The sequence below is a fragment of the Ascochyta rabiei genome, chromosome 11, assembly GCF_004011695.2.
Source record: "Ascochyta rabiei chromosome 11, complete sequence".
Classification (NCBI taxonomy): domain Eukaryota; kingdom Fungi; phylum Ascomycota; class Dothideomycetes; order Pleosporales; family Didymellaceae; genus Ascochyta; species Ascochyta rabiei.
The window spans coordinates 1225390-1244830 of record NC_082415.1 but is presented as its reverse complement, the minus strand read 5'-3'; the positions used below and the strand labels follow the sequence as shown (position 1 = coordinate 1244830).

General features: G+C 54.1%; 8 protein-coding genes across 8 annotated transcripts, besides 4 other annotated features; 2 read left to right on the top strand and 6 right to left on the bottom strand.

The window, feature by feature from the left end:
- Positions 1-141: 141 nt before the first annotated feature.
- Positions 142-906, top strand: EKO05_0007001 (signal recognition particle subunit; the record flags this gene model as incomplete). Its single annotated transcript, XM_038940772.2, has 1 exon — positions 142-906. The coding sequence occupies one exon, from the start codon at positions 142-144 to the stop codon at positions 904-906; it is 765 nt and encodes a 254-aa protein (XP_038797527.2).
- Positions 873-903: a tandem repeat.
- A 2099-nt stretch (positions 907-3005) lies between the features above and the next one.
- Positions 3006-3042: a tandem repeat.
- A 76-nt stretch (positions 3043-3118) lies between these two features.
- EKO05_0007000 (Aspergillopepsin I) lies at positions 3119-4492 on the bottom strand (the record flags this gene model as incomplete). The annotated part of the gene is made up of 4 exons (XM_038940773.1): positions 3119-3884; positions 3939-4052; positions 4106-4236; positions 4283-4492. The coding sequence occupies 4 exons, from the start codon at positions 4490-4492 to the stop codon at positions 3119-3121; spliced, it is 1221 nt and encodes a 406-aa protein (XP_038797526.1).
- A 371-nt stretch (positions 4493-4863) lies between these two features.
- EKO05_0006999 (uncharacterized protein) lies at positions 4864-5097 on the bottom strand (the record flags this gene model as incomplete). Its single annotated transcript, XM_038946275.1, has 1 exon — positions 4864-5097. The coding sequence occupies one exon, from the start codon at positions 5095-5097 to the stop codon at positions 4864-4866; it is 234 nt and encodes a 77-aa protein (XP_038797525.1).
- A 1009-nt stretch (positions 5098-6106) lies between these two features.
- On the bottom strand, positions 6107-8360 carry EKO05_0006998 (RNA helicase; the record flags this gene model as incomplete). The annotated part of the gene is made up of 2 exons (XM_038940876.1): positions 6107-7866; positions 7919-8360. 2 exons carry the CDS (start codon positions 8358-8360, stop codon positions 6107-6109), a joined length of 2202 nt encoding a protein of 733 aa, XP_038797524.1.
- A 251-nt stretch (positions 8361-8611) lies between these two features.
- On the top strand, positions 8612-10346 carry EKO05_0006997 (Phosphatidylinositol N-acetylglucosaminyltransferase; the record flags this gene model as incomplete). The annotated part of the gene is made up of 5 exons (XM_059636933.1): positions 8612-8628; positions 8683-8714; positions 8763-8797; positions 8846-9234; positions 9284-10346. The coding sequence occupies 5 exons, from the start codon at positions 8612-8614 to the stop codon at positions 10344-10346; spliced, it is 1536 nt and encodes a 511-aa protein (XP_059492916.1).
- A 217-nt stretch (positions 10347-10563) lies between these two features.
- EKO05_0006996 (uncharacterized protein) lies at positions 10564-11343 on the bottom strand (the record flags this gene model as incomplete). Its single annotated transcript, XM_038940771.1, has 2 exons — positions 10564-11105; positions 11157-11343. 2 exons carry the CDS (start codon positions 11341-11343, stop codon positions 10564-10566), a joined length of 729 nt encoding a protein of 242 aa, XP_038797522.1.
- Positions 11344-13005: 1662 nt separating this feature from the next.
- Positions 13006-15958, bottom strand: EKO05_0006995 (uncharacterized protein; the record flags this gene model as incomplete). The annotated part of the gene is made up of 5 exons (XM_059636932.1): positions 13006-13764; positions 13825-13968; positions 14020-14542; positions 14591-15533; positions 15868-15958. The coding sequence occupies 5 exons, from the start codon at positions 15956-15958 to the stop codon at positions 13006-13008; spliced, it is 2460 nt and encodes an 819-aa protein (XP_059492915.1).
- A 760-nt stretch (positions 15959-16718) lies between these two features.
- On the bottom strand, positions 16719-18631 carry EKO05_0006994 (uncharacterized protein; the record flags this gene model as incomplete). The annotated part of the gene is made up of 4 exons (XM_059636931.1): positions 16719-16748; positions 16801-18030; positions 18079-18245; positions 18325-18631. 4 exons carry the CDS (start codon positions 18629-18631, stop codon positions 16719-16721), a joined length of 1734 nt encoding a protein of 577 aa, XP_059492914.1.
- Positions 18632-19184: 553 nt separating this feature from the next.
- Positions 19185-19235: a tandem repeat.
- Positions 19236-19408: 173 nt separating this feature from the next.
- Positions 19409-19433: a tandem repeat.
- Between the last annotated feature and the right edge of the window lie 8 nt (positions 19434-19441).

The window sequence follows — 19441 nt, the reverse complement described above, 5'->3', positions numbered from 1 at the left end:
TAGCAGCGCCGCCAGCATCTGCCACGTCCAACGACGCGCACAATCCGAGCCAACCGTGGCCGAACACCGAGTGGGTGCTTTTTGCGCGAGGCAATTGACCTGCAGGCACGTCGCTGACACCGCCAGGACACATTGCACACGATGAACCCCCGCATAGAGGAAGTCAGCGAGTCTGACAGCGACCCCTCCGAGATGGACATTGACGACATGAACGAGCTACTGGCTGCACGAAAGGTCGACGAGATCATTACGGCGAGAAATGTCCCTGCGTCCGCCCTCCACCAGGACCGCCAGGAGATGCTGCAGCCCCAAGGGCCCAACGTCAAAACTTCGACAGACCGCGAAAAGTCCAAGCACTACCAGTGCCTGTATCCGGTGTACTTTGACAAGTCGAAGTCAAGGGCAGAGGGGCGACGTGTTGGCCAGGAGCTTGCAGTAGAGAACCCCTTGGCCCGCGAAATGGCCGACGCTGCTGCAAACCTGGGACTGAGCACCGTCTTTGAGCCTGATAAGACACACCCCAAGGACTGGGCAAACCCTGGACGAGTCCGAGTCTTGCTGAAGAAGGACGGCCAGCTGATCGACAAGGACGTCAACAACAAGCACCATCTCTACATCCTCATTGCGCAATACCTTAAGCAACACCCTACACAGCGAAACACGCCCTTCAGGCTACCTATCCACGGTATGCCCATACCGAAGGAGATGCCAGAGCCTGCAGTCCCCCACGGATGGAAGCTGAACAAGATTCTGCCGCTCCACTCACCCGCCATCACAGGAGGCGGTGTCTCGGAGAACTTCCTACAGGATATGATGGCAGAGATGCAAGGCCAGATTGGAGGAGGCGAGAGCGGCGCAAGCAGCGGTACAGAAAGCAAGAAGAAGAAGGACAAAAAGAAGAAGTGAACAGTCGCACGGCAGAAGTGACCCACTACCAACCAATAGCGGACCAGCACGATCTGGTCCTGTTGTCGCCGAGGCATGACTGAGAAACCCAGCGCACAGCACGGTCCAACCTGATACGGGATCAGTCGCTGATTATAAAACATATCAGGCAATAGTGCCGCCGCAGGAGCGACGAGACTACAGAGACACACGTACCAAACAAAGCCAACACAAACCTCCACCCCAGTTTTTTGCAAGTGCTGTTTCGATCCATCTGCTTGTCTTATGTGACCGCTCGTGATATGTTAAAACGTTTGTGGCCGCTTCTGGAATCTCAAGTTGCAGCACATCACATGAAGGCTTCACTTGGAAATACAGCGGCAGCTTACAGCGTACCAGCAAAACCAACGTTCCAATCAAACAATCTGGTTATTCGAGGCCGACAAGGCAACATATCGTTCCACTCATCCAGCTTCGACTGGCTTCCCGAGGTATCGGTTCGCACGTCACCTTGCGCGTCTATCGCGCCTGGTTGCCTGCAAGCCACCAATACTAATCACGCGCCGCATGTACTCGCCACTTGCAGGTATGCAGAATACCTACTACACGTGGCACTAGCGTCTCTTTCCGGCTCCCCGCACTCACAAATTTGAGGACTTGGGTCTGCGAGTCAATTCATCGATAACATCCTCTTGTCCGGCCCGAGTCTCAGGACTTGCGGCCCACGGCCGTCAAGACAACTACCCTGCCTGCCGCTAAGCGAGGGGTTCGCTCGGCATGGAACCTGATTTGACGGTCACTTTTTCGACTGAAACTGATACCCGGCCTCTGATTGAGCGGTCATTTTTCTCCAAATCTTTGTCTCCACCACTGTGTCTGGGAGAAGCTGCATGCATGCACTGGGCAAGGGGTGCTTACGCCTCTAGCAAGGCACGTTCTTCAAACGCAAATTCCGCATGATGCTTGGGTGGGGTCAGTCAGCACTGGAAGCAAGGGAGGTTTACCCCCTACGAGCACGAGCACAAGGTGGTTTGTGTCCGCCACCGCGGGTCGTGCAGAGTTAACCCTGTATCTGAATTTCGCTTGCACCGTGAAGAGCTGACCTCGAGAAGCCCGAAACGATGCTTCCGCGTGACGGAGGTCAGTTTCGGCGGTGTACCTGCCAAGCATCCCAGCTGAAGGGTGCACTCACTCAGATAGGAGCAGTGAGCAGAGGGCGCCAAACTACGCATCGCACCAACATTGCAAGAAGCGACTTCTCACAGGATACACACCTCCATGATGCATATCTCTCACCACAGCCTTGATCCACAAAGCCTTGTTATCCAAGGTGGCGAGCGGGTGTCGCCATTACCCGCCAAAGAAGGCAGGTTCTAGCGGTCTACGTGAGATGTCCACATGGCGGCAAAAACGACCAGGATCACTGCAAACCCAACGGCGACGTACGTTCTGGAGCAAGCCAAAGGCCTCCCTCGCCACACTTTTCTTTTTCTCTTCTTTCTTTGGCATTCAGCTTTGAACTCCGTGCTCGTGCAGCCCAAAATTGCACAGCCAAAGCCGAGCATAGTCTGCACAAACAGAGGCTCGCGAACCCAACGAGAGGCTATGCTACTTACGACCATGCCGTCTGCCGCAGCGGCAGGCCGTAGTCTGATACTGCAGAACCAATGCTGCGCATCTGCATCTGCATCTGCATCTTCCAACGATGGCCCCACGGCTGCAACTCCGCGCAGTGTATGCACGTCAGCAACGCATGGCGTTGTCGCACGGCAGGAGCAGTATGCAAACAGCACGTTCTAGATAACCTTTTAGCCGAGCGCTCACTGCATCTTTCCAGATCCTATCCGGCAAGTCGCTCTGTCACTTCACGGTGCAATGCAGACGGCAGAAGCATTTGGACCAAAAAGGGGTAAGATTCATCATCATCGTGTTGCGGGCTAGAAGTAGAGACTACGGGAAGACATGAGCTGGGTTCGGCATGCCGAGCAAAATGTAAGAGAGAAATATAGTAAGAATTAGAGTGCCTCGCAATCGGCCCTTCTTCACCGTCAATGTCATTATGACTTGCAGGTGCGAATCCTTCGCGCCCAATCCCACAGCTGCATGAGACGTTGCCTTGTGTGCCGTCACGTGTCTGCTCGTGCTCGTGCTCGTGCTTCGACTTATGACACGCATATGCTTGTCGGCCATAATGCCCGGATCCAATGGTTAATAGGGCGAGCCATGTGCCTTCTTAGGCGGATACACCAGCCTGCTGCGCGAAACCGAGGCGGGGAGTGCCCGTGGAGACGTCGTGGACAACGTACTTGCTCTTGAGGAAGATGTCGCCGAAGATGTTCGTGTCGAGACCGTCGTTGGACTGGATGCCACCGAAGCAAGTCTCGGAGCCCGAAGAGATGGGGGCGTAGTTGATGAACTTTCCGGGCACAACCTGGGCGACGCCACCGACGATGATGGAGAAGTTGGGCAGAACGGTCGAGCAAGGGAACACGTAACCGCCCTGGCTGTTGTCAAACGTGGCGCTGCTGACCTTGGCGTAGTACGCATCCACGATGCCCGAGTCAATCACGATCAGGGTTGTGCCAGTGTCGACAATGCCGTCGATGCTGGACCTAACGGTTGCGCCGGAGCCGACCGAGTAGCCGGATGCGGTGAAGCCCCAGAAACCTTGGCTGTTGTCGACGTTGACGTACGTGATGGGACCGGTGTACTTGGCCGTGTCGATGAAACCGAAGTCGTAGGTACCGGCGGCATGGTACTTGAGGTTCACAGCGAACAGCTCCTTGGCGAGCGAAGACTTGACCGTGTCGAAGAAGGTCTTCTGAGCAACGGGCGTGACCCTGTTGAGGCTGCTGAAAGCGAGACCGAGGAGACCGTCGGTGTCCACGTCCTGGGCGAATTCTGTGGAGACAGATGAAGCAGCCTCTACAGCCTGGGAGGTGGCTGTGACGCCGGCAACGGTGACCGTATCAGCGTAGACCTTACCAGACGCTCCGGAACTGCAGGTGATCAGCATTCTTGTTCGCAGATTTACAAGGTAACACTTCACTTACCCGTCACCGTAGCTGATTTTCCATGAGTAGCCGCTCTTGAGCTTGGAGGGATCGACCTTGTAGTAGTCGTGACCCGAAAGCTGTGAAGAGGCCTGCAGGGACGAGAAGACCCAGCTGTCCCATTGTCAGTACCATCCCACGGCTAGAGCATACGTGCTTCTACTCACAGATCAGAAGATCCAGTGTCAAAGTCAAGGTTGACATTGGTGGTTCCAACGGTGACCGGGCTGAGGTAGGACTCGTCGTAGTCGCTGTTGGGGTTGGCGGGCTCTGAGCCACTTATGACAGCAGAGGCGGTCTAGCAATATCAGAACGGCAGTGTACAAATCACGTGTTCGACGTACGTTGGCACGAGCATCAGCAGCAGACTGGATGTGCGCAGGAACGGCTTTGTTGTGTTTGCGCAGAGCCTTTGCGATCTGAGCGGGACCGTTCTTCAGCTGGAGCTTGTGCTTGACCTGCTCAACAGAGAAGGTGTCGCGCTTCTGGAGGGGAGTGGCAGCCACTGCGCTGGTCAGGGCGAGAACCGCGGTGAGGTAGGTGAAGGAAGGCATGTTCGATAACCGGTGGATGAACGGAAGCGATAATCTAAAGCGAAAGGATGGTTGATCGAAGTAATGCCGATGAAGCCTGCTGGAGGATGAGATCCAAGACGAGGAAACCGACTTGGCTTTATAACAAGCATTGCAGTAAGCGTGGCAGGAGGCAATGGTGTGGTAGCGATGTGCACAAATCTCATCTACACTCAACACGATGAGCCAATACTAGGTGGAGCCATACACTTCCACAATTAAATTAAGCAACCACTCCCAGCTTGGCAGGTACCTTGGTATCTGGGGTTTGAGTGATCGACGTTTCGACACAACCTTCTGTTCTGGGCCACGCTCCGCTCATACCACTGCACGCCCAAGCGTAGCACATGATGCTAGAACATGGCCTCTACCCTTGGAAGACGGCTTTGCGACAGCAATTGAACGTCTTGCGTAACTGTAGGCCCGATGGTAAATGACTGAAGGTCTCGTTTAGGCGCTGGCTGCTGAGCAAAAGGATAGTCGTGACGGTCCTCGCAAATGGCGTAGTCGGTGTTGGCCGGCTGCTCCTTCTCTGTACTGAAAGGTACAAGCCAAGACGGGAAGGTGTTGAACTGTCGACCTTCCATTGGCGCGTTGCCAGATGAAGGGGCGCGTGAACATGGCTGTTGACGTGATGGAAGAGGCCATATCCGACTCAGTAGAGACATGGTGTTGCAGGAGATAAGCTATGCCAACCAGTCAAGCATCAATATCCGGTAGTCAAGCCTTCGTCTGCACACTTGGCGAAATGCACCTCGGCATCCAACCGTTACAGCCGCTGACGGCCAGGATCGATCGGTATTAGAACCGCGGAGACGGCAGTGGACTGGGTGAAATCTGTTTCATTTGGTTTCGACGCGGCCCGCGCGAGTAAAACAGACCCGACAGCAAGCGAAGTCATGTAAATTGACTGGTTGCGACTTAGACACGGCGTTGAGTACAGCGTGCCCCCTCTGAGCGGTTGTACGCATCAGTTGGTCCCAGCTCTTAACACGGGCGCGGACGTAACTGTTTAAGGGAGGTGGCAAAGGCGTGGAAGCTTTGTCTCCGATGTCTATAGGGTTGAGGAGATCATGAGAGCCGAGATGTCGGGATCATCGGCTTGAGCTTGGCCACAGTTGTTTAATGAACAGGTCCATGCTGACCTCCACGATCCAATCATGTTCCCTGAATGAGCTCAAAAGCTTATTTAATCAGGCGCCGTCGTACTTGCGACCTGCCTCTTCAGGTCGTAGCTTCAATGCAGACCCCGCTTCCGCCCCAGACACCGGTATTTGCAGCGGCGCGCACTCTCAAAGAGGAGGGTATCAAGCAATGGTGTCAAGCTTTCTCAGAAGCTTGGTCTGCATCGTGCAGCGGTATTGTCGGGGCTATGATGGTGGTGGTTCAGAATCTGATGTGCTTATCTTCCAAAGTCGAAAGCTTCGGGGATCCTGCCGCAATGCGTGCAGATCGACTTCCCTTTACAATGCCTAGCCTAGCTTACCTTCTCGACGGTGAGCTAAGTCGAGATGGTCTACACAGTGATTTGCACGCAGAATCTTGTCGGAAGGGCCGACGGCCAAACGATAGGCTCTACGCAGAGGGATGTGCAAGCTACTTGGCTGTATCCGTACTGCCCTTCACAGCGCCCTCGAGCTGCTTCAGAGCGGCGCGATAAGCCTTTTTCCTGCCGTCGCCTGTGACATCTTTCTCCTTCCAGTCCATACGTATGACCTTCTTGTCACCTCTCCTAACGTTGTCACCTGTGGCGATCTGCTTCCAGAACCACGCAGCTTCGGTTTTCGAGAATAGCGTCAGAGCCTGACCGGGCTTGCCTGCACGCGCTGTTCGCCCTACGCGGTGCACATAGCTGGTAATGCTTGTCGGCATGTCATAGTTGATGACGTGCGTGATGCTTGGTATGTCAAGTCCTCGAGAGGCTGCATCAGATGCGATCAGTATCTTGACATCCCCAGTATTGAAGGAGATCAGGAGCTTGCGAGCAGCATCAGCCGTGGATGCGCGAGTCATAGTCTTCATGTACTTCCGGAAAGACGGCTCCAGCTCAGATAGAAGATGTGATAGACGTGATGCGCTCTCAGTGCTTTTCGTAAAGATCAAGACTCGGCTGATGTGGCTCGCAATCGAAATGCTTCCTTCCGTCTCGGAATCTTCCTCGGAAGACAAGTCGGAATCCGAGGAGTCAGAGTCTGTAGAATTTTGATTGGCAGAGGGTTTGATCCCAGTGAACACGTAGCTGAGCAGAGCATGCAGCAAGTGCAAGGGCTTGTTCGCACCGTCGTTGACAGGAGCTGCATACTCGTCGAGTGTCGAAGGGAGTTCGAACACATTCTCCTCGCTCTGAAGTGGCTGGTCCTCTATGCTTTCGTCTTGGACGACTACAAGCTTTGGACGTCTTAGCTTCAGGGTACCGAGCTTGGTCAGATCTTTCTCCATAGTAGCGCTCAGGACAATTTTGGTGAGTTGCCTGCGAGTAGGTAGGGCAACAGACCAGATCGAGCCATTTTCACGCTCTCTGAGACGTTCCTGGACGTTCATAAACTCTGGCGGTGTATCGCTGTGCAGTGCATTCATCAACACGCTTGCCCATCCTTGAAAGTTCTGGTTCAGCAGTTGGTCCGCTTCATCGATAACAAGCCAGCGTACGGATTTCAGGAGGAAGCCAGTTGTGTGTTCGATGTGCTCTACGAGTCGTCCCGGGGTACAGATAAGGACATCCACGCCAGAATCGTAGCAAGGGATATGATCTTGCGGCATGCTCAGCAGACCCTCGAGTATGCCGCTTCTTTCGACATTTCCAATCTCCAATTGACGGGAAGCCTGCGCATGCAGCTGTTTCGCCTTGTTCGGGTTATATTGAGCCCTCAACTTGATCAGCTCTTTCTGCTCAGTAGCCAGAGGCACGTTGCCAAGCGCTGTTCCTACTTTGATCTTGGTGCCTGCGCACAGCTCCTCAGCGACCTGCAGAGCCTGGTTCACTAGCTGTCGACTAGGTACCACAACGACTGCGGACAGCATTGGAGCTGCTTGGTCTTTCAGTGCCTCGATTATTGGCAGAAGATATGCCATCGTCTTGCCTGATCCAGTCTTCGCAGACACGCAAATGTCACCCAGATGCTGCTCGAAACCATTGTGCAGCATCGGCAGCAATGCAGTCTGAACAGCTAGAGCGTTTGTGAATCCTAGCTTCTCAAGCTTCTTGATATAGTAAGGTTGTGTACCAAGCTCGGCGAAAGGTGTTGTCTTTGCGGCTTCGACAGTGACGGGCTGGGCGAGCCACGAGGGCAGGGTCGAGAAGGTCGGCGCAAAATCAGGCTCTGGTACTGGCGCAGGCTGGGGCATAGGCTGTAAATCTACACACTGTCAGTCCTCGCTACGCTCGAATATTCTCCGAGTGTAGCTTACCGTGAAGCTCCTCCTCTGGCTGATGGGCGTCGTCGTCTGCCTCGCCTTGATCCCTGCGCGCTTCTGCCAGCTTTGAAGCTTTCTCGAACTTGGAGAGTACAGCCTTGTGCTTCTTGGAAACCTCTTCATCTTGCCTTTCAACTACCTCGCTCTTCCGCTTCTTGGATCTCTTGCTCGACTGTGATGCTTCGCCAGGCACGTCCTCCATGACAACATCTTCGCCATGGCCCTGGACTTGCACTGGCGCTGCGACTGGCGCTGCGATATCGCTTTTCTTCCTTTTCTTCTCTTTCCTCTCCTTCGTAGGCGAGGCAGCTTCGGGAGAGAGCGGCTTGTCTATGGTGCGCTCTTGTACTGGCGCTGGTGATGAAGCGGGCGGCGATGATTCCTTCTGGGTCGCCTGCACAGGCGGAGCAAAGCGCTTGAATAACGGGCCCGGCATTGTACGGGAATGTGCTGAACGGAGAGTCGCTGTCTGCGGTCCTCTGCCGCAGAAATTCTGGGCTAAGACAAAAAGACCGCGGAGCTTTCAGCGCCAAACGCCGATCACCAATGACGCGCTTGCACATGCTCTCGTGAACCGCGACTTGCGACTGCCCCATTTGAGAGGTCATTGCCAGTCCACAGCTCTGAGCTTGTTATGTCTGCCGCATCCAGTTCATGTAGAGGAGACTATCCTCGCGTATCGTCAACATGCCATACAACATTGCGTAGGCCACATCGGCAATCTTCGTCGTGCATGCAACATGGCTAATAAGTAACAGTATGGTCAGCGACAACTTCTACCCTCAACCCGGTATGCACGTTACTAAGAGCTCGCGGATTTTATTCTAATGGATCTTAGGGGGCGTTGAGAGTCACATGTACCAGCTAGCCACGGTAAGAGCGCCGCCAGTAAACCCAGCTCTGCATTCTGATCGTTTCCAGAAACTTATCGATCGCGGCCATAAAGTCATAGTCATCACACACGCATATGCCGGTCGAACAGGTGTGCGCTACCTCACAAACGGACTCAAGGTCTACTATGTGCCCTTCTTCATCATCTACCGCGAGACTGCCTTCCCCACCGTCTTCTCCTTCTTCCCCATATTTCGCAATATTGTCATACGCGAACGGATTGAGATTGTACATGGGCATGCCAGTCTCAGCAGTCTGTGCCATGAAGCCATCCTCCATGCACGGACTATGGGGCTGAGAACTGTCTTCACAGATCATAGTCTCTTTGGCTTTGCTGATGCTGGAACCATACTCACCAATAAGCTCCTAAAGTTTACACTGAGCGACGTCGACCACGTCATTGGTGTCAGCCATACGTGGTATTTAGAAGTGTCTACTCGGCTAGCAGCTCGTACTGATGGATGTTAGTAAAGAAAACACCGTCCTCAGGGCGTCACTAGACCCGTCAATGGTTTCGGTCATACCGAACGCAGTCGTTGCCGAAAACTTTCGTCCACTGTCGCAGGACACTCACGATACAAAGCATCGAGCAGCACCAGGCCCTCGACAGACTTTTGGGCCTGATGATATCATTACCATAGTCGTCATATCTCGACTCTATTACAACAAGGGAACAGACTTGCTTGTTGCGTCCATACCTCGCATTATTGCAGCAAATCCCAACGTTCACTTCATCATTGCCGGTAACGGGCCCAAGGCTATCGATCTAGAGCAGATGATCGAACGAAACGTACTGCAGGAGAAGGTTTTAATGTTGGGTCCCGTGCGTCACGAAGAGGTCCGGGATGTCATGGTGAAAGGTCACATCTACCTTAACCCGTCGTTGATGGAAGCGTTCGGCACAGTCATCGTGGAAGCCGCGTCATGTGGTCTGTATGTGGTGTGTACACGGGTTGGAGGAACACCTGAGGTGCTCCCTACGCACATGACGGAGTTTGCAGCCCCTGAAGAAGACGATATTGTTGCCGCTACTGGACGTGCAATTGCAAAGTTACGAGGAGGCAAGGTCAGAACAGATTTGTTCCACAACCAGGTAAAGCAGATGTACTCGTGGACCGACGTTGCGCAACGGACGGAAAGGGTCTATGATGGCATTAGCGGCGTCATACGGCATGACCAATTCTATCAGGGTACGGTTGCTACTGGAGTATGGAGCGCCACGCGAGGTCGGTCCGGTGTGCAGAGCTTCGCACTTATCGAACGCCTAAAGAGATACTACGGCTGCGGTATCTGGGCTGGCAAGCTCTTCTGCTTGTGTGTTATCGTTGACTATCTGCTTTACGTTCTTCTGGAGCTCTTTGCACCAAGATCCCAAATCGACATATGCAAAGATTGGCCCAAGAAGGTCAACGGGGATACCAGGGATATAGAGCTCGATGCCTCCAGAGACGACAGCACTCTTATGAGGAAAAGAAGCAGTCGGTATCGCCGCGAGAGAATAGATGGGCAGGATGACATCCAAAGGGCATAGGCCTCACCAGCACGTGAACAACGACACGACGAGCTTTTGGAGAAGAAGCTCTTTATTGCTGCTTCGATTACCGTTAAAGGATGTGTATAGCGCAGAGTTACTATCTACGAAGTATGCACCAAATGAAAGGATTAGACACCAGGAACGCCTTCCAACACCGACAAATGCTCTGTACAGACAGCTCCAGCCACTACTGTGGGCTACGACTCGTCGACAATCATGCGTAGAACCAGTACTCGGCTGCGTACTCGACGCTGAAGCTACCTTGGACGCCCTCGCACGTCTTGGGTGCCACACCTCCAGCTGTGTTTATGCGGTACACTTCTTGGTAGTCACCGTCGAGGTGGACTAACTTCAGCCACGGAACGCTACCGAGCCCATTGGACCCGGTGCTAGCATCCTTTGGCGCGACCATCTTCGACGTTACATTGACATGGACAGAGCCAAAGTCGACCTTGTCGGTCTGCAGCTTGAAGAACGGTATGCCCTTCTCGGTGAACTCGTGGTGACCGGACAGTCTGCCCTCAGCAAGCTTGTTAGTGGGGATGGCGTAACCAAGAGCGATCTTTGTCACGCTGGCGAGCACGGCAGGCGCCCGAACTCCATCGCATGTTGCATTGAAAAGTGAAGCTACTGCACCAACTGCCTTGGGTGTCTCTGTTGCGGCTGCTGTTGCGCAGGTGTAGTTTTGAACGCCACGGCCGACAGCGATGTGGGATAGTTTGAGATTGGAGCCAACGGCTGGAAGACCCGATGCTTCTGAAAGATTGTTAGTTGAAGTTTGCTGTCACCAGGCTGCCAAGAGCTTACCTAAAGGAAGAGCAGCATTGGAGAGATCGCATTTGGCACTAGCGTTGTCGACTTGGTCGATCATGCGAGGAGACACTCCATTCCTTGGAAAGATGAGCGCTATCGAGTCGATAGCCTTTGTAGGTGCTGCGAAGAGAGTGGCAGGCGCAAGAGTCAGGACGAGAGCGAGGGCGTTTGTGAAGATCATTGTCGAACGTGTGGAGTTGTTAGGCGGCGATGAGTCGACTGCTGGCAGAAGGTGCAGCGGTATTATATTGCAAGCTGACGGCGTCTAGATGCTGATGAAGACTTTTCTCAGAATATAACAGCAAAGTAATCCTGGATGTTTCGGCTTGCTTTGGACCCGTGAGGCGCTGCAGTAAGAATGCCAAAGCCGCAAGCAAGTGAGCAAGAACGGTAAGCAAAAGACGAGAATAACAGTCGGACAGAACAGATGTTTTGCGTGCAATGTGTAGAAGAGTGAATGAATAGCAAAGTCACCCCATCCACGACCCGCCGCATCTCTATATACAAGTCCAGCTTTTCGACTGCCACGCACACGACTAGTCCCCAGCGCGTAGACGCCTCCTCTCGACGTTTCCTACAGCCGCCTGTCCCACTCGCCTGCGCTGGAGAAGCAGCAGGGGTGCTGTCCTTTTCGAACGCTTACATCCAATCAGTCGAACCGACTATGAATAGACCCTGCTCGACCATATCGCAGCGGCTCGCTAGATTGGCGAACCGTCCTGAACCGGCATGGCTCCCGCTGGAGAGGGACCCACTGCAGCGTCTGATTGGGCTATTTTGGGGCGTTTGGCATCGTGGGTGATGGAGTGCTGATGCGAGGGCGAGGCCGGCAACGTTGTTTCCGGGGGGCTGGTGGTATTTGTCCGTGTGATAGTTCTGAAGCTGGTGAGCCTCAAGCGGGCGTGCGTAATATGTATTCTCGAGAAGGCTTGTTAATCATGCGCAGCCCCATTCATTGCATTGCCCAAGGCCGGCCTTGCCATTTGCACGACCTCTCGAAACCACACAACGAGCAAGCGAGCAGGCGAGCGCGCGCCATCTATCCCTCCGCCAACAACACACCCAAGGAAAATGCTTACCCCAAGGAAACCGCAGAGAAACGACAAGCCTGGCAACCGCCCTCAGCACTCGAGCTTCCAAGCTCCACACACATACACGTACACACACGTCCACGCTTCCCTCTCCCCCACCGTCCCGCAGAGCCGCCCGTCCCACCGGCGAACCAGCGTCGCACAACCAAGTTCTCTGCGCGAACCTATACTCTTCGACCCTTCCTTGCAAACCTGAACGGTACCTCGGCAGGCAGGGTTGGCAATGCCCTTAATTTCTCTTTATTTAGTAGATTAATTTACGCGTTCTGGATAAGACGGCAAATGATCCAGCTTGGGCTGGGCCTTATTCATATTCCTACAGCTTGTTCGGCCAATGAGGAGGAAGAGGTGAGGGAAGTGGGTGGTTGGCCAGTGCGGGACGAGGGGCCTGTAGGCGCCGCCGTGTCGCTATTGGCGAGGCTTGGGGAGATGCGATTGCTTCGATAGCGAGGATTGTGTGTGTGTCTGGAGCCGCAAAACAGGTTGGTGGTGTTGATGTGGCGAAAAGTCGCTTGTTTTCCCTTGAAGAGATAGGTGGGTGAGTGGTTCACAGTGCACGAGAGCGCGGTACGAGTATGCGGAAATGTCGATCGCGAGCGGATATAACACAGGTTTGGAGACGACAGATCTAGAAACATCACTTTCATTTGGAGGTGGTTTGGTAGCTTGGTTTTTTTCTTCGTTGAGTCTATCATGACGGTTCGACGACATACGCTTGGTTGCAAGACGATTGGTGCCTTCTCAGTACCCGTCTAATACTCCACAATCTTCATTCTCCTTGTCAGCTGCTCCGGCAGCTCTTCCTTCTTCACGAGACCCATACCCACGAGATCTCCCCACACGAACATCGCCCTGTCCTGTGCATAAGCGAGGTAATCAAACTCCTCATCGTCCTGTGATTTGAAGAGATCAGTATCCTGGTCCAGCACGGGTTTGGTTTCGTCCTTGGTGTCCACCTCCTTAGTACTCACGGCCGGATTCTGCTCCTTTCCTACTCCTGCTTCTACGCGAACGTCTGCAGTGGCACCTTCGAGCGCTGTGTCGGTTGGGTTTTCGGTGGTGCCGTTTGCAGCGCCTTCTATGGCGTCGAAGTCTGGAAGGCCGGGAACGTGGGCTTGGACAATGCCCCAGGCTACCCACATGGCAGAGTTCGCGATACGCCAGAGCTTGGTTTCGGCCATAAGGCGGCGGGCTTCTTCCTCTGTATTGCGCTCGACTTGTGCCTCCTGTTCCTGGTAAGACTGTCCTGGAGGTGCACGTGAGTCCAACATGAAAGCAGAGATGGTACTGGGAGCGGCGGTGGCGGCGAGGGCGGTTGTACTCGCAGAGGTAGGGAGAGGGCCAAGATGGGGAGTGGGAGGGTTCGAGGATGCGCTGCCAGGAGTCTTCAGACCTGGAGAGTGCCTGAGATACGCGTGGATGAAACGGTGTTGCTCTTCGGCAGTCGGATAATACTTGCTGGCGCAAGCCCAGGGGTAGTCGGCGTCGTGATAATTGTAGCACCATTCAGTCTTTATACGTTAGACAAGAATACTTGAGCCGTGAAGTCGGGACGATGGAAAGTATCTTACGAAGTGGTTCGCAAACTCAAGACCAGGAACGTTTGCGTTTGCGTATTCGAAGTCGATGACTACCAACTGCTTATGCTGGTTGGCTGGGAGGAGAAGTGGCGAGTCACCCTCCGGCATCATGCGGAGTATGTTGCCGTACTGAGTCTGTCACAGTCATTAGTCCGTGCTAGTGAATCAGAAAGGTGAATGACTTGCATCGTTGTGAGCAAACACCATGCGATCATTGATCTTCTGAATGCCGCCGTACTGCTCTTCCAGCCACCCCCTATACTTCTCAATCATCAGTCGGAAGACCGGCCACTCAACACCACAGACCAGGCCACGCTTCTTCCATCGGTCAGAGGCAGATGTAATGGGTGCATCGCCGCCCTCGAGGATCTGTTGGTCAAGCCAGGTGACAACCTGCTCGCATCGGTCTACCCATTTGTCCCAGTTCTGCCAGACAAACGGACCGGCTTCTCGTTCTGTTTTCAGAAGCTCGATACCCTCATGGAGCTCTCGCATGCGCTTGGCGATCTGCTTAGATGTCTCAGGAACCCGCAACTCCTTGAAACTGAGTGGCTTTGCGTTGAAGAATTCCTCGAAACGACCATTTTTGAATGTACCGAGCATACGTGGACCAATTCGTTTGCGTCCAAGACGTTGTAGAATCTGCAGCTCAGATTCACGGTCGATAAGGTGCTCCACTTGCGGGCCGTAGATACGCAGAAGAAGCTTGCTGTTATGCTTGTTAGCGAAGGCTTACTCCGATGTCGAAGCCACTTACGGAGGTGGGTTCTTCGGTACAGGCACCCCATCTGCGCGCTCCTGCGTGGGTTTGACATTCTTCGGGGGAGACACCACATAAACCGCGTTTGTCAGAGCACCGCTCAGTCTCTGCACGTCGATCTCATCATGCTGCTCCATTGTCACTCGTCGCCAACCCTTCAGCTTCAGCGTATGCGCAAGACGAAGGATCTCGTATCTAAATTTTGTCCAGGCTTCCTTCTCCTTTCGCCTCCTCCTCTCAGAGTCTTCGGTTTCAGGTACAGAATCTGTCTCGTCAACGCTGTAAGCCATGGTTTTTGAGTTGTCAAGGACGACGTCACAGCTAGGAACGAGCTGGTCTATGGAGTCGAAGTAGTCCGAGTCCACTGAGATTGCAGAATGGCGCTTCAGGCCCGTCGACATTCGGCGCACATGAGAGATCTTTCTTTTCGCATCGGCTGGTGTCATGTTCAGCGTTTTTTCCAAGATACCTGCAAGCTGGTCCAAAGCAACCGATCCGTCGGACGAATCAGAGTCACTCCTGCCTCGTGAGCTCTGAGGTACATCAAGGTGATCTTTGGATGCATCTTTGTGCTCCCCACCACGTCTGGCGTCTTTAGCAGCCTTACGCTTGGCCTTGCGTGACGCCCGCCTCGAACGCTCTGACTGCAGCCAGCCGTGAATGTGCTTAGCTAGTCGCTCGTGCGTGTGTGCGTGATGATGTGCATCGTTGGAGCTGTCCGAGAGTACAGAGGGGATTGATGTGTTGGTTTCTCCAGTTTGGCTTTGGGCCTTGTACGAGCCCATTTGCTCGATAGAAGGTCTACCAGATAGCCGCTTGCCGCTGATGCTTGCAGGGTAGTGTCTTGATGGCCTGTCAAGGTCGAGGTAATCTTTCTGCTCAAGCTCTTTGTGCTTGGCAATCATGAGAGGTGAGATGCCTTCATCAGGAAATGACACGACTGTAAAGATTGAATAAGCGAATGTTCGTGTTGTTGCGTGGGTGCGGTCATGGTGCTGAGGGCTCAGTTCGTGCTGTTTGTTCTTCACGCTCTTGCACACAGTCACTGCTCTTCATGCCTGCATTGCATGGCTCGTCGCCCCAAGAGCGTATTACGAAGTCAACGCAGAACCAAGCTGGAATTGAACGTGTGAGACGCATCGTCGGCCGGCGCCGCGGTGACAAACAGGTAATTCGATTCGAGCAGAAGACAGAATCAAAGGAGCAGTGCAAGTAACACGGGTAGGCGCATGGGTTTGACTGGTGATACCAGGCTTGGTATGGAGAAGACGCACCTTTGGTAGGCGCGCGGGGCGACGTGCTCCCCTCCATCGTGTTGCCGCGAGGTAGCTCCGTGGGGTCTGCCTGCTCATTGGACGATGCCATTGCTGTTAAACGCGGTCTACACCAATGGTGCCGAGTATGGTAACTTGGAAGGTCTTCCGACGATTACAGAACCGAGACGCAGGAGTGAAATGGGGAACCAGCCGTCTCGTGATGTGTGTGGGTTGGAACTGGTGTTGGAGTGGCAGGACACTAATCGATTGCTGTAGGCTAGAGGGGTCCACGTGCCAAGTCTGGTTGGGCTCGGGCTGCAAACACTTCTTGAGGCAGGCGTGAGAAAAATCTGAGCAGAGCAGACAACTTCAGGATGCTCGAAGGATTTGAGCTGTAGTGGAGCCTTGTAATGTAAGTTGCGGTGGATACGTGGCGCATTCGTCAACCTGATTTGCATGTGCTTGCTTTTGCGTACGCGTGCGGCTTTACGAGATCCAGGGTCATTCAAGTTGGGACCCTTGACGATCTACGTCAGGGCTGGGAACCTCAATGGCACAGCCTCGGGCGAATGGCGGCAGAGCGGTGACATTGCGGGTCAAGTCCTCTGATCCGACGATTGTGGTGTTGCTTGCGAAGACGACCTTTGCCATCTGCATAGCTTACAGTGCATTCAAAGCCGGTCTATATACTAAAGCTTGCTTTCAACAGCTCACTCGTGCCTACACAAGCCGGAAACCCAAACGCCGCGCTATGATACTAAGAGTGATATTAAACAACGATTGCCTGGTCCAACGTGCACAGAATGGCTTCACGGGAAACTATACACGCATTGAACGAACATAGCTACCATCCTAATCTCTCGCGCTCATCACGCTGCCCATTCGACCGTTTCCAAAGCCTGCGAGCGCATTAGTTATTACTGAGATTTGGAGGGTAATTTCAGGACTCACAAGCATTACAAGCACTAGCGTGCTGGGTAGAATCCATACGACGTAACTTTGGAATAGGATCCTCGACATGGCGCCCATGTACACATTGTTGATCTGACAGATTTGCGCTAGCTGCAGCGCGGTAGGGGCACCGCTGAGAAGGAAGCAGACAATGATGAAGATGGGGTCATCGAGGATGCTAACGGGCACGTATTTGGCAACAAGTGCCAGAATTGGGGCCATGGCAAGCGTCGGGATGACCATGCGACTGACTAACGATGCGATGACGAGCTTCTTCTCGACCTTTGGATCCTCCATGGAGTGTTGGTCTTCCTTGGGCAAGGTGTTGCGAGCCAGATTGGCACCTAGAACGACCAGGATGAGAGGAACAGCGACCTGTCCACTCTGGTTAACGGCTCGGGTTACAGAGGTGCTGATGAACGTTCCAGGGTCGAAGAACAGGTGTTGCAGCTGAGGGACAGAGGCAACAATGATTGCCGCCAGCATAGCCCACAGAGGAGGATTCATGAAGGCCCAGACACCCTTGAAAAACGTGCCCAGTACTGAAGAGATCTTGGATAGTGTGCGTTGGAGCCACTTGGGCAGCGATTCAAAGACCGAACGGCCAGCACGTGAGAATGTGTTTGAGACGGACCTCCCTGCGCGCCCCGCTGCGAGCTTGGCTCGCTTTGGCCAGCCCTTGGGACCCTTGGGAACGGTATCTTTCTTGAGTGATGAAAGAGCATTGTACGCATCATTTCCGTTCGCATAGCCGTTGGTATTGCCGTTGGTTCTGCGGTGGAGGTCGCCTTCTCCTGGCACTGCGACATTGCCGTTTGTGGGCGTGATGAAGTCCGCGGAAGCCAGAACATTTCCACGATCTTCAATCGAGTCTGTCTCGCTGGTGCCAGTAGAGGTGGCGTAGCTGGTGACGTTGCCGGACTCATAGTCGGAATGTGAGTCGTCGAGCAAGCGCTGTGCTTCCTCTTCGCTGTATTCACCGCTCTCGAGTGAGTCAATGGTTCCGCCGTCCTCTACTTTGTATGTGTCCGCAGGCGCCAGGAGGACGTTGAAGCCCCAGGTCCATCGGACGAGCTGGCCGAGTTGCTGGAAGATGAGCAGATAGAGAATACCACGAGCGCCAACTTCGTTGTCGTTATCGCCAGGTATCCTGTCCCAGTGCAGGCCTGAGAGTGTTTTCGAAAGCGATATAACGAGAGAAATGGGCAGCGAATTCGAGTTTCCGAAAACCTAAACGCGTCAGTCGCTGATGGCCCAGTGTTCACGATAAGACCGTACTGCCATGGCAACGACGAAGTTGGATTGTCGCTTCTTGAAGCCGCATAGCTTGGCGACTAGGAGCGCAGCAAGATAGGAAATGATTGTTTGGACGACGAAGATGACGGGGATGACGGCGAGCTCTCCCAGCTTGTCAGCAGTCAATTGCGACGCCAGCTTGGTAAAGACTGGACGACGAGATTAGCCCTGCACATGTGGCAGCTGTCGCACTGCAAAAGTGGCAACGCGTCGATTCAGGGCACTTACTAAGGCAGGGCGTGAAGAGCTGCGTGTTGAGGTTGGCCAGGAACTTCTGGCTCTCTGCGTCGAACTGGCCCATTCTCGCGATGATGTAGCCGGGCAGACTGACGCACACAACCTCCATGACGGCCTCGAAGACCAGCAGGGTGAGGTTGGCGAAGTCGGGGTGCGAGCTGTGTGCCTTCTTCTTGAAGACGTCGACGAAGCCATTGTTGCTGTAGTCGAACGATTGCGAGGCCATGGAGACGAAGTGGTTGGGGGTGGCAGCGAGGTCGCGCAGGCGCAAGGCCTGTGGGCTCGTGAAGAACGGCATGCCAAACGGTGGTGTGGTGTCTGGCGCGCAATTGGCAGGAGCGTTGCGGATGAGGATGTTTGGGGGTGGTAGGCTTGTCGAAGCAACTGAGGCACGCTGCGTCTTGCTTTGGTGGGAGGATGGGCGATCGACGTCACAGAAGCGCGATTGAGCGGAGTGCACCGCGGATGAGCAGCAGTTCAGCTAACACAGACACCGCGACTTTAAGAGCGCGCTACCAGGTGAGCGGCGGCGAGACAAAGCCTGGCGCGTCGCAATGGACGTGGACAGGTTGGACGCAGGCGCAGCTCTGGCTTGGTTGCTGAGGCCAAGCCACACTTGCACAACTCGAGTCGATGGCGAATGCTGGTAGCTGGTAGCTGGCCAGCTTGCGGGCCTGGCGCTGCAGGTCTGGGCGGGTCTGCGTCGAGTGCACATACTAGAGTTGAATCCAAGCGCAACAGCATCGTGCAGTGCCGTCATCGCTGTAGCAGAAGCTGCATGGGATGTTGTCTAGTCGATGAGCTTTCACGATGATGAAAAAGATCGGTCGTCAGGCCTTCTCTATGGACACCAGTAGTAGTAGCCTTTGCCAGTAGCAGTATCCTTTGCCAGTAGCAGTAGCCTTTGCCAGCAGTGGTAATAAATAGCCTTTGCCAGCAGTGGTAGTAGCCTTTGCCAGCAGTGGTAATAAATAGCCTTTGCCAGCAGTGGTAGTAGCCTTTGCTGCACTCCACAGAGTCCACAGGTCCACAGAGCCCACAGCAGCCCCAGAGGCCGTGTCTAGCGATGACCGCATGCTGCTGCTGCTGCTGCTCTGCTGTCTTGCAT